This window comes from Poecilia latipinna, unplaced genomic scaffold (assembly GCF_001443285.1).
Source record: "Poecilia latipinna isolate Pla-1442-1.1 unplaced genomic scaffold, P_latipinna-1.0 Scaffold245, whole genome shotgun sequence".
Classification (NCBI taxonomy): Eukaryota; Metazoa; Chordata; class Actinopteri; order Cyprinodontiformes; family Poeciliidae; genus Poecilia; species Poecilia latipinna.
In genome coordinates this window covers 329,482-342,527 of record NW_015112861.1, presented here as the reverse complement: position 1 = coordinate 342,527, position 13,046 = coordinate 329,482, and the positions used below count along the sequence as shown (strand labels likewise).

The 13,046-nt window shown below is 37.9% G+C and overlaps 1 protein-coding gene across 1 annotated transcript in view; it reads left to right on the top strand.

The window, feature by feature from the left end:
• Nucleotides 1-13,046, top strand: part of lrp1bb (low density lipoprotein receptor-related protein 1Bb) — a gene marked incomplete at its 5' end in the record, with an annotated part of 155,067 nt that overhangs the window by 94,220 nt on the left and 47,801 nt on the right. Inside the window, 11 exons of the mRNA XM_015032561.1 lie at nucleotides 1,601-1,784; nucleotides 1,871-1,956; nucleotides 4,874-4,996; nucleotides 7,500-7,681; nucleotides 8,128-8,327; nucleotides 8,797-8,985; nucleotides 9,130-9,278; nucleotides 9,559-9,652; nucleotides 9,820-9,936; nucleotides 10,486-10,605; nucleotides 11,444-11,563. Of these exons, the coding sequence (XP_014888047.1) occupies nucleotides 1,601-1,784; nucleotides 1,871-1,956; nucleotides 4,874-4,996; nucleotides 7,500-7,681; nucleotides 8,128-8,327; nucleotides 8,797-8,985; nucleotides 9,130-9,278; nucleotides 9,559-9,652; nucleotides 9,820-9,936; nucleotides 10,486-10,605; nucleotides 11,444-11,563 (1,564 nt within the window). The remainder of the gene's footprint in view (nucleotides 1-1,600; nucleotides 1,785-1,870; nucleotides 1,957-4,873; nucleotides 4,997-7,499; nucleotides 7,682-8,127; nucleotides 8,328-8,796; nucleotides 8,986-9,129; nucleotides 9,279-9,558; nucleotides 9,653-9,819; nucleotides 9,937-10,485; nucleotides 10,606-11,443; nucleotides 11,564-13,046) is intronic.

Genomic DNA, 13,046 nt, shown 5'->3' with positions numbered 1-13,046 from the left:
GTTGCATGTCCCTTATAACCCATGTCTTCTCAGCTGTTTTTTTTAATTGCAGTCAACTCAGTAAGCATACACAGAAAGTCCTTCAGTTTCTTTCTGGAAGTATCCACAAAGTCCAAACTCCACAAAAATAAAGGCTGCACATTCCACAGCCTTGGTGCTCCTGTTTGTGAAAATCAATATCTTCTGGTCCTGAAACGAGAGAGGGACTATATATATATATATATATATATATATATATATATATATATATATATATATATATATATATATATATATATATATATATATATATATAAAAGGAGCTGATCTTTTCAAGCCTCTGGAGGTTAAGATCAAAATAATTTTAAATAAATTCTAAAACTGACTGGTAGCTGGTCTGTTTGAATTCAGGTTCAGTTTCTCCTGGGGCCCTGGGGCTAGAAGAGGACCTGAAGCAGTTGCAAAATTAATTTATGCCTCAGGCCAACCCGGCAGACACACATGAAGAAATCGTAGGACACATCCAGAGATTTCGACCATAGCCCTCTGTCTATTTATTGCGTAATAACTGAGTGTGTCAGAAACCAAGAATAAATCTTCAGATATACCCCTAAGATTAAAAATGTATTAATAAATGGTAAACCAATTAGAAACAATATAAAATATAATCAAACTAATAATATGATAGGGAGTCATTGTTTAGTAGATCCACCAATTTGGTTCCCTTCAAAGCATTTAAAGAAACTATTTGAATAGCATTTTCTTTTACTAGAGTGACTTAACAGAAAACGCTCCCTTGATAGAATGCCTGATGTTCATCAATACATTCTTTGGAAGGGCAGGAAGTTTTAGTGGATGTAAAATTTGATTGCATCAGAACTATACTATGTTGATCACATTTATGATTTTGCAAATTCCTTTCAATATTATTTAATGGATCAGGATGGTTGGGAAATGGACATTTTTTACTGGATATCACAGATTTAATGTTGTCTTGTAGGTCACGGTTTATTAAGTTTATGGGGATTTTTTTCCTCCTGAGAGGAAAACAAAACAAATATCCCTAAGAAGTCTCTTTCACATTTGATTCACTTTGAAGATTGTTGAGGAAAACTCAATGACATTTGGGGTTAAGATGTTTTCTTGTTTTCAAAATAAAATAAAAAAAATATCTTCCTTCGAGCTTATCTTGTTTTCTAAAACTACAAGCTTCTTTGTGATTTTATCACTTACATTTTTGTAACATCTTAGCTTTGTTCTTATCAGATGATTTTAGAGTAAATGTATTTCAGAGTAGAATGTTGTCTTGTAAGTAAACCTTAAATAAAAAAGGGAAAGCCAATAAAGAATAAAAAAGGGGAAAAAAATTCTGGTGAGCCAATTTTACCTTATTTACTGCTTGAGGAAGGAGATTTAAATGGCCACTAAATTTGTAGACAAATAGCAAAGCAGAAAATAATAGAAGTAAGAGTTATTTTCTTTTCACATGAAGGTTACAGAGAAATAAGTCGGCGCTTAAAACACTGATCGTTTTAAGTTCTTAATTTTAGTTTCATTATATTTTTCAATATCTCCAAGCAATATATTTTTTATGTTTTTCATGTTTTTTTTTAATGATCAGTGTAAATGCTGGCCTGGTTTCCACCTGAAAGATGATGGGAAGACTTGTGTGGATGTTGATGAGTGCTCCACTACCCTCCCTTGTAGCCAGCGCTGCATCAACACCTACGGGTCCTACAGGTGCCTCTGTGTGGACGGTTATGAGCCTGTGGATCGCAACCCAAACACATGCAAGGCTATATCAGGTCAGCTTGATTGTTGTTTTCTCAATTTGAAGCATTTCCTCACATGTCAGTACAAGTCCCTTAATGCCATGCGTTCTGTATTTCAGCTGAGGAGCCTTTTCTCATCATGGCAGACCACCATGAGATCCGCAAACTGAGCGTGGATGGTTCAAATTACACCATTTTAAAACAGGTAATCTCAACCTATTCACAGTGTTCGTAAAAAGCTTTGAGCTATGTCTGCCCTCTTAGCAGATGTGGGAGTATCTTAGGCAGAATAATTGTGAACAATTTTTGTATCTATTCAGTATTGGGCGTTGTGGTGACCTTTAGCATCTGCATATTTTAAGCTGTATTTTAAAGATTGTAGATAAAAAGCTTTACACATACAATAAATTACACCTGTTGCTTTAATTCCTGAAGACGGAAGCTATATGTCAGATACTAACGAATCTGGTGATGTGAGAGCTTTGACAAACGGGACTCTAAAATTAGCTGAAGGAAATTCACTTACTTTTGTAAAGTTTATTACAACCCTGCGTCTTGCCTGGGTTTTTATTTTGGTGTGACGCTCCGTGGCCCCCATTTATCTCTTATTAAAAACTTCCTGGATACACCCCTGTAAGATGTGCTGTGATTTGAAGTTATGCACTTCACAGGAATACAGAGAGACCTGTAGAAGCTGTACAATGGAAACAGATTTGACAGATTTGACTCCTAAATAATTCAGCTCCCATCTGTCACACACAGCCTCGGCTCCAAGACCAACAATACTTCTGCAGACTTTGGTCACAACATTGTCTGACATGTGCAGCATCAGCACAATAGTTTGTTGCACAGACAGTTTTTGTAATTGCAAGTGCGACATGTTATGTCACCCTGTTCAGTCCTTTTGGATATTTTTTTAATGGCAATACATTTGCAAGGTTAGAGGAGAGGCACACTAGTTAACATGACTCACTGTTTTCACAAAGACTGGTAAAATAAAAATGTATTTTAAAAATTTGAATAAAAAATGTAACAATTGTGAACACTTACTGGCCTCCCATGTTTAAAGTGTGTAAAAAGCCTCAGCATAAATTCACAGAATGTTGCACAAGCATCCTCTTTCATTAAAAGAGGGAAAGAGGATGGATTTTTGAAAAACCCATCCCCTAAGAAAGAAAATGATTACTTTCTTACCATTTGAGAATCGTTGAACATTCTTTGCATGAAGTTGTGCGACTGCATCTGACTTTTTTTTTAAGTCTTTGTACTTACTTAAGTTGACTAATGTATATATATTATATTTAACTGGGGTATCAGCAGCTGCTGAGGACACTGTAATTCATCCAGCAGATTTAAATGAATAAAAATGGTGTATACATCTCTTATATAAAAGAAGAAAATAATCTGTTCAATTAAGTCCGTGCAGTTCATTATGAAAAACAAACTCCAAAAACAAGTGTGGAAGAAAGCGGGCAATTCGCTTAGTGCAGAACAGAGGGGCAAATTTGCTTAATGAAGAAACCGTTGGAAGTGATTTTTCAATCATTTTCAGGTCTCACTGCTGCTGTGGGCTATAGTTGAATTTAACTGTTGATTATCACAAAACGCAGGATGAAATTTACCATAACTCACCTCACAAGTATCTTACATCCTTCTCTCAGTCAAATTAACCTCTTAACTCAGCCCCTGACCTCTGATAAGCATAAGTTATTACAATTTCTTTTTTTTAAATCAGACAAACATTAATCTTACTTTTCTGTTTTTATATATATATATACATAAATCCATCCAGCCATCTATGTTCTATACATCATTTTCTAAGAACATTCCACATCTATTGGTCTGGTACACTGTAACAAAATCCAGTGTCGATTTTATCCATATAGCACTTTGAAATAAACTCTTGGTTCTGAATAACAAGAGTCACAAAAATAAACTGATAAGAGCAATGAAAATACTAAAAGAATTTTAATATTAATTGGAACGTTTTAAAGACCAATTAGTGAAGAGAGCCCAGCTGTGTGTGTTTTTCTCTGAGTATAAATATAGCTGATCTGAAACAGGTATTGTTGTGTATAGGTTCAAAAAAGGGTTCAGTTTTAAAATAATAAGTTGGGCTTTGGACGTGTCACAGTGCTCAATTCAATCTGTGTTCAGAACATTTAAAACAACTTAACACATACCAGAACATGGCTGTCCACTTAAACTGACAGCCTGGGTAAGAAAGCTCTTGAGGATGCATTTCCTCAGCAGGCACAGGATAGAACAGACTCAAGAGGAGATGAGCTCATTTTCAAAACTGTGAATAATTCCACTTTCACTTGAAGGTTTTAGTTGTCAGTTTGTGAAATGTGAAGGGGTTTAAGAAAATTATCTGACCTGCAGCATCATTTTAATGAGATAAAAATGGAAAAAGTCTTTTTTGTTTTCTTTTTACATCGAAGCTCAGCTAAAGGGTCTCAATCCCTCTTCATGCTGTCCTCCAGGTAGATTAATAAAATATACCGTTCAATGTTAGAAGTACAAGAGAAAGGTGGATTTCATCTCTGTAACAGATACGCAGAGTACAGACATGTTCCCTCCGGACCCTTTGCGACCTGTCTATGAAAGTGTTGATGATCTGATGAAGACATTTCATTGCACCTGTCAGATTGTCTGACATGTGTTCAAGGCTCCTACAGTGTGAGACAGCAGGGTGGGGGCACTTGTTTGGTGTGCGGGCTGTCTGATTGACAGCGGGCTCCTATGAGCTAAACATTGAAGAAAGGTATGTCACTCTGCTCCTTTGATCAGACTGCAGCTTGCTCTCCAGTCAGTTTTAAAATTGCTTGTATTACTGAAAGCCTTGAGACCTATGGGATATCCACCAAAATCAATATTGCTTGTGCTGCACAAAATATATCATGTATGAAAAGAACATGATTTTTTGTTTTTTTACTTTTTAGCAAATTGAAATCACCTTTTGGTTGAGCAGATGAAAATAAATGTGTTTCTGTTTAATTACCAAATGTTGCATATGTATGGTGGCAGTTAGAGTGACAGCGTAATGCTTTCACCCTCCCATTTCATTCAGACGAGTATTAACATGCTCTAACATGCGATGTGTGTTTTCTATTTCCTAGGGCCTCTACAACATCATCCACCTAGATTTTGACTACAAAAAGGAATTCATCTACTGGGTGGATTCGACCAGGCCGAGTGGTCGAAAGATCAACAGAATGCGCCTAAATGGGAGCGACCTTAAGGTAACCGATGAGATACTGCTGCTGTGACTTGACTACCATATGTTGCTTGTTTCACTTTGGTGACGAATCGTTGCTTTCCTGCTCTTACTCCCACTTCAGTTTTTACCCACCCATCTCAGCTCTGTTTTTGCTCAGTCTAATTATCAGATTTTGCCGTTTAAAAACATTTTCTGCTTTTGAAACAACACGTGGTTGAAGTAGCTCATTATCACCGCTCAGCTAAAGATAGGTGTCTTTTATATTTTACACTTTTGACATCATAGATTTTTTTTTTTTATTGCTTCAGGAAAGAGCTTCTTGCTTGCTTAATGGCTCAGGATAGAGTGCTTGCGAAGATAACTAATGGCTGTCAGATGAATGTGGCAAGCATCGTGTTACAAATGCGCTCTCAGGTGTTGTCACCAGGTTGGGTAAGGTCAGGGGATCGAAACCCAGATAGAAGAGCTGATGGGACATTAGGATAACACTTTCTGGGTCCCCATGCCACATCTCATTAGCGTTTATGTGCTGAGCAATAGGCTTATTTAGCTCTCTTACATCCACAGTTTTCAGCCTGAGCCACTGACACAGCTTAGCAAACTGTCTGAAACACGGATCCATGAGCTTATGACATGGGGTTAATTAGAGTTACTGACATGAGCAGCCACTCGCACAGCTTTGCTATATGAGGAAAAGCATGAAATTGAAAAGACGTATGGATTTTATTTGCAAAGGTAATGCTAGTGGTATTTAATTAGAAAGATAGTTAGTGGACATTTTTCTTTTCATTTTTCACTTGGACTTCAGCGCATTATTTCGTTCTGAATCAGATCGGTGCCATATAATTTAGTTTTATTCCATTTAGCTGTATAAACGTTACCTGTGTCCGTCCGTGATTTCCGTTTTTAAGTAATGATTTTGCTGCGGAGTTGTGTTTCTAACGGAAAATAAAGATTTTTGCTGACATGCAATTCTTTTTTGTGGCATTTGTTGCCATGAAGTAAATTAGTTTATAAATATGCTCATATTTAACTGCCACCGCACTTCTTCATGCTCCACACAGGACCTTGATATGCTGCCACAATGATTAACTAACATGACCTTGCTACAGAAGGTTGGTGCATGCTAAAAACAGTGTCTTCAACGCTCATACTTTATGCTTCCTGGAGAGCCCAAGGTATGCCAAAGGATCTCACAAACCCCTGCAGAGACCCTTCTTTTTTGTCTTTTGGATTTTTTAACATTGTGACGAGGTCATAAGTAGGTATTTTGAAGGTCTTACTATCTTTGTGTTGAAATGGTGGAAAAAATGGAGTGTCTAACCATTTTTACATGCAGATCACTCAACATCCTATTTTTATATTTATTTTTTGAAAAGTCATATTCAAATGTTGACATTTTCCGTTTTTTTTTGTGGAGCAGTTATTCTGAACAAGTGACAACCTAGATTACTACAAGTAGAAGGATTTTACGTAGAAACTAGGGCTGGGAATTTAACGCATTAATTTTGAGGAAAACTAATGTGTTTATGCCGTCCAAAGGACCCCACTGCGCTTAGACTACATTTAGTCTTTCACCTATTCGTGCATTTAATCACGCGCCAGTGGTGGTAAGCTACATTGTAGCCATAGCTGCCCTGGGGCAGACTGACAGGAACGAGGTTACCATACAATCGGGGAACCTTCAATCCTCTGACCACCACCATTTTTTCTTTTACTGAGAAAATCTTTCATGTGTTCAAGACCTATTTTCTTCATTGCAGCGGGGAAGACTTTTGATTGTAGAGTCTAATTTTAAAGTCATCACTCATTGCTGCTTGACCTTATTAAACTGCTCCCTTCTGCTCCCCATGAGACTAATCAAGTAATGACTGTAGGTGAACTCCTTCTGCTTTGCGAAAATAGCATTTTCAACAAAAACTGTCCTAATCCTGAACAAATATCTATTGTACTACACATTTTAAAAAAAGGTTTTAATGGTACTGGTAGCCTTTATTTGCAGTAGACTAGTTAGGAAATGGAGAGGGGAGGGGACGACATACAGCAAAGGTCTCAGGGTTGGGAATCAAACCCCAGACTGCTGCGTTGAGACTAATGGCCTCTGTGTATGGGGCGACCGCTCTACCTCTACACCCCGCGTGCTTCGCAACACATTTCTTTGTAAATACATTTGAAGGGCTGACCTTTTCTTCACAAACTAGCGTTAGAAGCAGGCTTTTATCTGTGACAGTGTTCTGTATGCAAATGCACATTAAAATAAAGCTGAGGCTTTTGGTCTGCAGCCTTAGGTCATTACATCACCCTGCAGTATTCTCAACAACCTTTTGTCATGCACAAGACTCATGTTTAACAGTTACCATGGCAGCACTTGACGGCCTCTCGAAACCATTCAGTTTGAAAAGTTAAGAGAGCCCAAAATGCAGTAGGAAAAAAAAGTATTTTGCTGAGCATAACTTATCAGTTAAACGTTTTTGTTTAGTGCTTCAAACTGCTTTTACCAAACTTTTTGATTTCTGTTTTAACAGATTGTCCACAGGACAGCGGTGCCCAGTGCTTTAGCAGTGGATTGGATTGGAAAAAATCTGTACTGGTGTGACGCAGAAAAGAAAACACTAGAAGTGTCAAAAGCGAACGGCCTCTACCCGACCATCCTGATCAGTTCTGGTCTCAAGAACCCCACAGATCTTGCTCTGGATCCCCAGACAGGGTGAGAATATTAAAACTACAGAGCTCACAATAGCTTACATCTGGATTTTATTCCTAAAAATGACTGATTCTTGAATGGTTCTTAAAGCAAGTTTTTTTTTTTTTTTCCAAATGCATGCTTTAAAAGAAAATCAATAAATCATCATAGTTCTTTTGTCTAATATTTATTTAGTTGGTGCTTACACACATAATCTGTGGAAATGAGAATTTCCTTTTTCATTTAACATGTGGTGTTATTGTAGAGTCAGTAAACTTTAGGCATTTGTTATTATTTTCAGTATCTTTGTTTCCTTTTTACTAGTATGTATACTCACATTGTTAATTCTTACCTCCATTGATTTATCTGACCCGTATCTTGTATCGCCTTGTTATTTTGAACACTACTCCATTTTAATGTTGCCTACAGTGACATGCAGTTTTTCTCAATTCTGCAATATTTGTGACTAGGTATGTGTTCTGGGTAGACTGCTGTGAGCCCGCTCATATTGGACGTATAGGCATGGACGGCCGGGGGCAAATGGTTATCATTGACACAGAGATCTATAGCCCCACTGCTCTCACTATTGATTATACCAACAAGAGAGTGTACTGGGCAGACGACAACCACATCCTGTTTGCCAACATGGATGGCACCCAGAGACGCAAAGGTGAGAAAGAAAACGGTGCGATAACATGAGCTGCACATTTTAAATTTTAAAATTAAGTTTAGACAAATTAGACAGATATTTGAAGATACCTTCCATCTGCTTTTTACGATGAACTGATTTGAAGAGAAACACTGAGTAAAAATGACTGACTCTAAAAGTGCAAACCCGATGCAGAGGTGGTTCTAGAACATTTTGGGAACCGTGTAAAATGTCCTCTTCTCAATTTTGCGTTGATCTTCCGCATAAAACTAACGGATATTGTCTTTGCAACATTCTGAAATGTGAAAGGCACTGTATTTTATTATCATTTAAAATATCAAAAATATTATTTAACTATCTAAGAACTCTATTTTGAAAATCATGACAGATCTATTATTTAATCTGTTGAACTGCTTTAATCTCCAAGGGATTTTTGGATGATATTAACCCTGCACAGACAGAGAACTTTACATATGACTTCCTTTTTTAGTGTCCTATGACCACATCCAAGGAGTAATGGCACTGACTTTGTTTGAGGACTTTGTGTATTGGACTGATGGGAAGTCTAAGTCACTCCGACGTGCTCACAAGACTACTGGCACTCAAGCGATTGAGCTCCTCAACTCCTGGCAAGCCATCAAATCAATCAAGGTCTACCACTCACTACGGCAGCCTGAAGGTAAATACTGCATCAAACTCTCATGTTTGTTACATCCAGCTAACAGTTTTGTTCCTTAGTTGTTGTTTTTCTTCAGCCGGAAGAAAAATATGCCTGATGTCAGACCGTTTGAGCTCTGCCTTGTATTTGTATTTTGCTGTCCAGTGCCCAAGCACCAGTGCCAGATTGCAAATGGTGGATGCAGCCATTTATGTCTTCTTTCCCCTGGTGGGGAACACAAATGTGCCTGTCCCACAAACTTTTACCTTGCTGCCGACAACAGAACCTGCCTCTCCAACTGCACCTCCAGTCAGGTCAGCTCCTTTCTTCCTCCTTCCCCACCATGTCTACACCTGCTGTGATCATGTTGTTTGCTCCTCTGTTCTGATCAGCACTGTTCCACCTGAAGGCAAATTGCTTTACTTTCATGGGCTTGTCTTTTCTGACATGAAGGGTGAAGGAAATGTTTGGGTATTGATTTTAACTCTGGCTTTGAAGAACGCAGAAGTCTAACCAGGCATTCGAGAATGCATGTCGACTTCAAATTGTGTTCGCCCACTCCCCTTCTTTTTTGTCTCTTTTGTTCCAACACAGTTTCGCTGTGGGACAGATGAGTGCATCCCTTTCTGGTGGAAGTGCGACACGGTGGATGACTGCGGGGATGGCTCAGACGAACCCCCTGATTGCCGTAAGTGGGATGTTATAGTTGTAAGCCATAAAAGCATAAACTCTGGAGCAAAAACATGTTATTTTTCTCTCTATTCCCTGTTACAGTCAGAGCTTTGACCTCTTTTATAACACATGTGCCATATTTATTTCTAATTGCACACTGGGTTACGCTTGATTTTTAAACAGCGGAATTCAAATGTCAGCCTGGGCGTTTTCAGTGCGGTACAGGCCTCTGTGCTCTTCCTCCCTTCATCTGTGATGGAGAGAACGACTGCGGTGACAACACAGATGAGGCCAACTGTGGTAAGTGCACAGTTTACTCTGCTGGAGTCACCTGAAAAAATATTCATGTCATTCACTTTTTCACATGTTGATGTTAAAGCACAAACATCAGTGTGTTTTATTGGGACTTAATGTGATTGATTATAAAAACAGTTAACTAGTTGATTATAGAATAGTAACCTAAAGATTGATACTTACACAAACACACTTCCTCTTATTAGAAATCATATAAGTTCCAAGTTAAGAGGCTCACTGGTAACAAAAGTGAGCAGGATTGAAAGTAAATATGCTTTTAGTCATTTTGTGGTTTTGCTATGGGTGTCATATTAGAAGTTAGACTCTGAAGGAATTTAAAGAGGCTTAATGACAAAATCCAAAGCTGCATGATGAAAGATAAACTGGCAGAAGAGCAAATGGTAAGAGGTTTACTGGTCACAAATGGAGCGGAGTACCAGCATTGCCCCCGACTCACCACGGGCAAATATAATGGGCAAATGGTAAATAAATGTGTTCTTGGTGTGTTTTCGTTTTGTTTCATTTTGCTCTCCTTCTTATCGTTTTTCCTCCTAGAGACATACATCTGCCTGTCAGGCCAGTTCAAGTGCACCAGAAAACAGAAATGTATCCCCCTAAACCTGCGCTGCAACGGTCAGGACGACTGTGGTGACGGAGAGGATGAGACAGACTGCCGTGAGAGTTTGCAACATTACTTTTTATTGTCTGAAGAAGCTATTAATAAAGCATTGGAATAAGAAGAATTGGATATGTTTGTACAAGTACTCCAAAAAAACTAAAAAAAAGAAAAAGTATAGACACTGCACAAAGCTTTTGATGTCTGTATTTTTAAATTGGTACAGATCATGAAGAAATGTTGCTTCTTTTTTTTAAACTTTTATTTCATGCCTGTACTTGAACTGCATACAACACACCATTAGGATTACGTAGTCCTCATTAGGCATTCTGGAGACAACTTATGTTATGGCCTGCTCTTGTGAAAAGGGATTAGAAATTGAATCGCATAGAGGATAAGAGCAGATTTTGTCTGCAGTGATGTAACTCATCAGAATATCACACCCTATTCAAGACTTTTCGCCGGATGCGTTTGTCTTTCCGATGATTACAGAAGGGGTGAGAGCGAGGGAAGGAGATTGCGAGAAAGTCAGGAGGAGAAAAAAAGACTTTAATTAAAGTGAAGCTAATTACTTCAGCCCTGCTTAAACTACCAGCATGATTGGATGCGTTTTTGAATGCACCTTTGTAATGAACACTGCGCCATTGAAATTAAAATGCTATTTGAAACAATGTCACGTTATATAGAAAAGAAGCTGCTCCTACCTTGTTGTAATATAGCATAAAAAATGAGGGAAAAGATGATGTTCGGGAGGCATAATTTGCTTCCTCACTGTGTCTTGCATCATGGTGCATTCCATGATGACTCAGGTCTTTCTACAGAGAAAAAAAAAATTCATCCTGAATGATGAAAGACGTTGCTCTTCTCTTTCATACTCCTTTTTTTTTCTGAATACAGCTGAAAGCACCTGCTCCCCTGACCAGTTCCAGTGTAAGGCATCAATGCACTGCATCTCCAAGCTTTGGGTTTGTGATGAGGACCCCGACTGTGCAGACGGGTCAGATGAGGCCAACTGTGGTGAGTTATGCGACAGTTTCCCAGAAAGAACGCTCGTATGAATCTGCTTAGATTGTGATTAATTTTACCCTTGAGTTTATTCTGGTCTGACTCAGAGTGATTCAGTCGCGTTGCTTGTTCTTCTGGTCCGACTCTCAGCTGAATCTAGATGCCTTCAAGGCCACCTGCTAGCATTGTCAAAAGTGTTCTTGCCAGTTAACAACACAAATGAACAATTTTGATACAACTCTTAACTGTGTAGTTACTAAAGAAACAGTAGTACGGTCTCTCAATTATAAAATCACACAATGTTTTGAGCTGAGTTTAAACTTTCTTTGAACCTGCAGTGAGAGAGTTTGTTACATCATGCAAAAAAAGAGCAGCCATCCCTGTAGCGAGAACAGAAATGTAACATTATTGGTTCATCGAACCAAGAAGGGGATTAAAATATCAGCGAAAATATGTTTTCTAAAACTCCTGATACTTTTTTTGTAGATTAAAAGACTTTCATCAGACTGAAAATTCAGTTCAAATCAGTAACTTCATTAGTTTTAGACTTGTTTCCTGTGTGAGAATTTCTTAAAAAGAGATGACGCAAAGTAATTAAGTTCAAAACATTCAACTGCTCCTAACCCTAACTTCTATTGTTCGTTTTATATGTTTACGACTTTTGCTCAGACCCTGGCAGTATCATCTAGGCTGGATGAATCAATTTTTATTCTAACCAGTTTTAAGGATGACCTTTCACCTTAGGCAGGGATGTTGAACCCATTTTCTTTTTGGGCCACAGCAAGATCTTAAATCTCCTCAAAGGGCCAGTTGTGGCACAATGTATCTGTAGAACAAACTGTTAAAATTTGAATCAATAGTTGTCTCTGCATTCAATTAGTACTTATTCAAGTTATTTAATATTAAACATCTTTTAACATTGATGTAATTTGGTATTATACAAATAAAAACTGCTTTGATTTTATTGATTATTTAAAGTCGAATGCTATGAGTCCCCAGGATGTGTTTGGATATAACATATCCAAACATATGGATGATATGTAACCTGAATTTAAGGCTTCAAAATTCAGGTTGAGTTACTTTTTCCACATGCACACCAATACAGTTTAATGACTACGTTGGTTGTCAACAACACCACAAGCACAGTGATTGTATGTTTTAATATTTAAGTGTTGGTTCAGCCTCCCCTGTGCTGCATTTTTGAGAAATCATTTGAGCTGCAACGCTCAAAGCATGATAAATTATACAACGTATTAAAGGGAATTGGAGCGGGATGAAGGAAGTTTAAAGGATTCTGACCATTACAGTTTTCATTAAAAAAAAACAAAGTATTTAATGCACAATAAAATTTGCCTTCAAGACCAGTTTCTTTAGAACTTTTACTGTGCACAGGACAAAACAAGAAAAATTAGATCACCATGGGAGATTTTAATAAACAGTGACCACAGGAGGTGCAGTCAGCTCCAAAAACAATAACAAAGCTTTCACAGCAGAG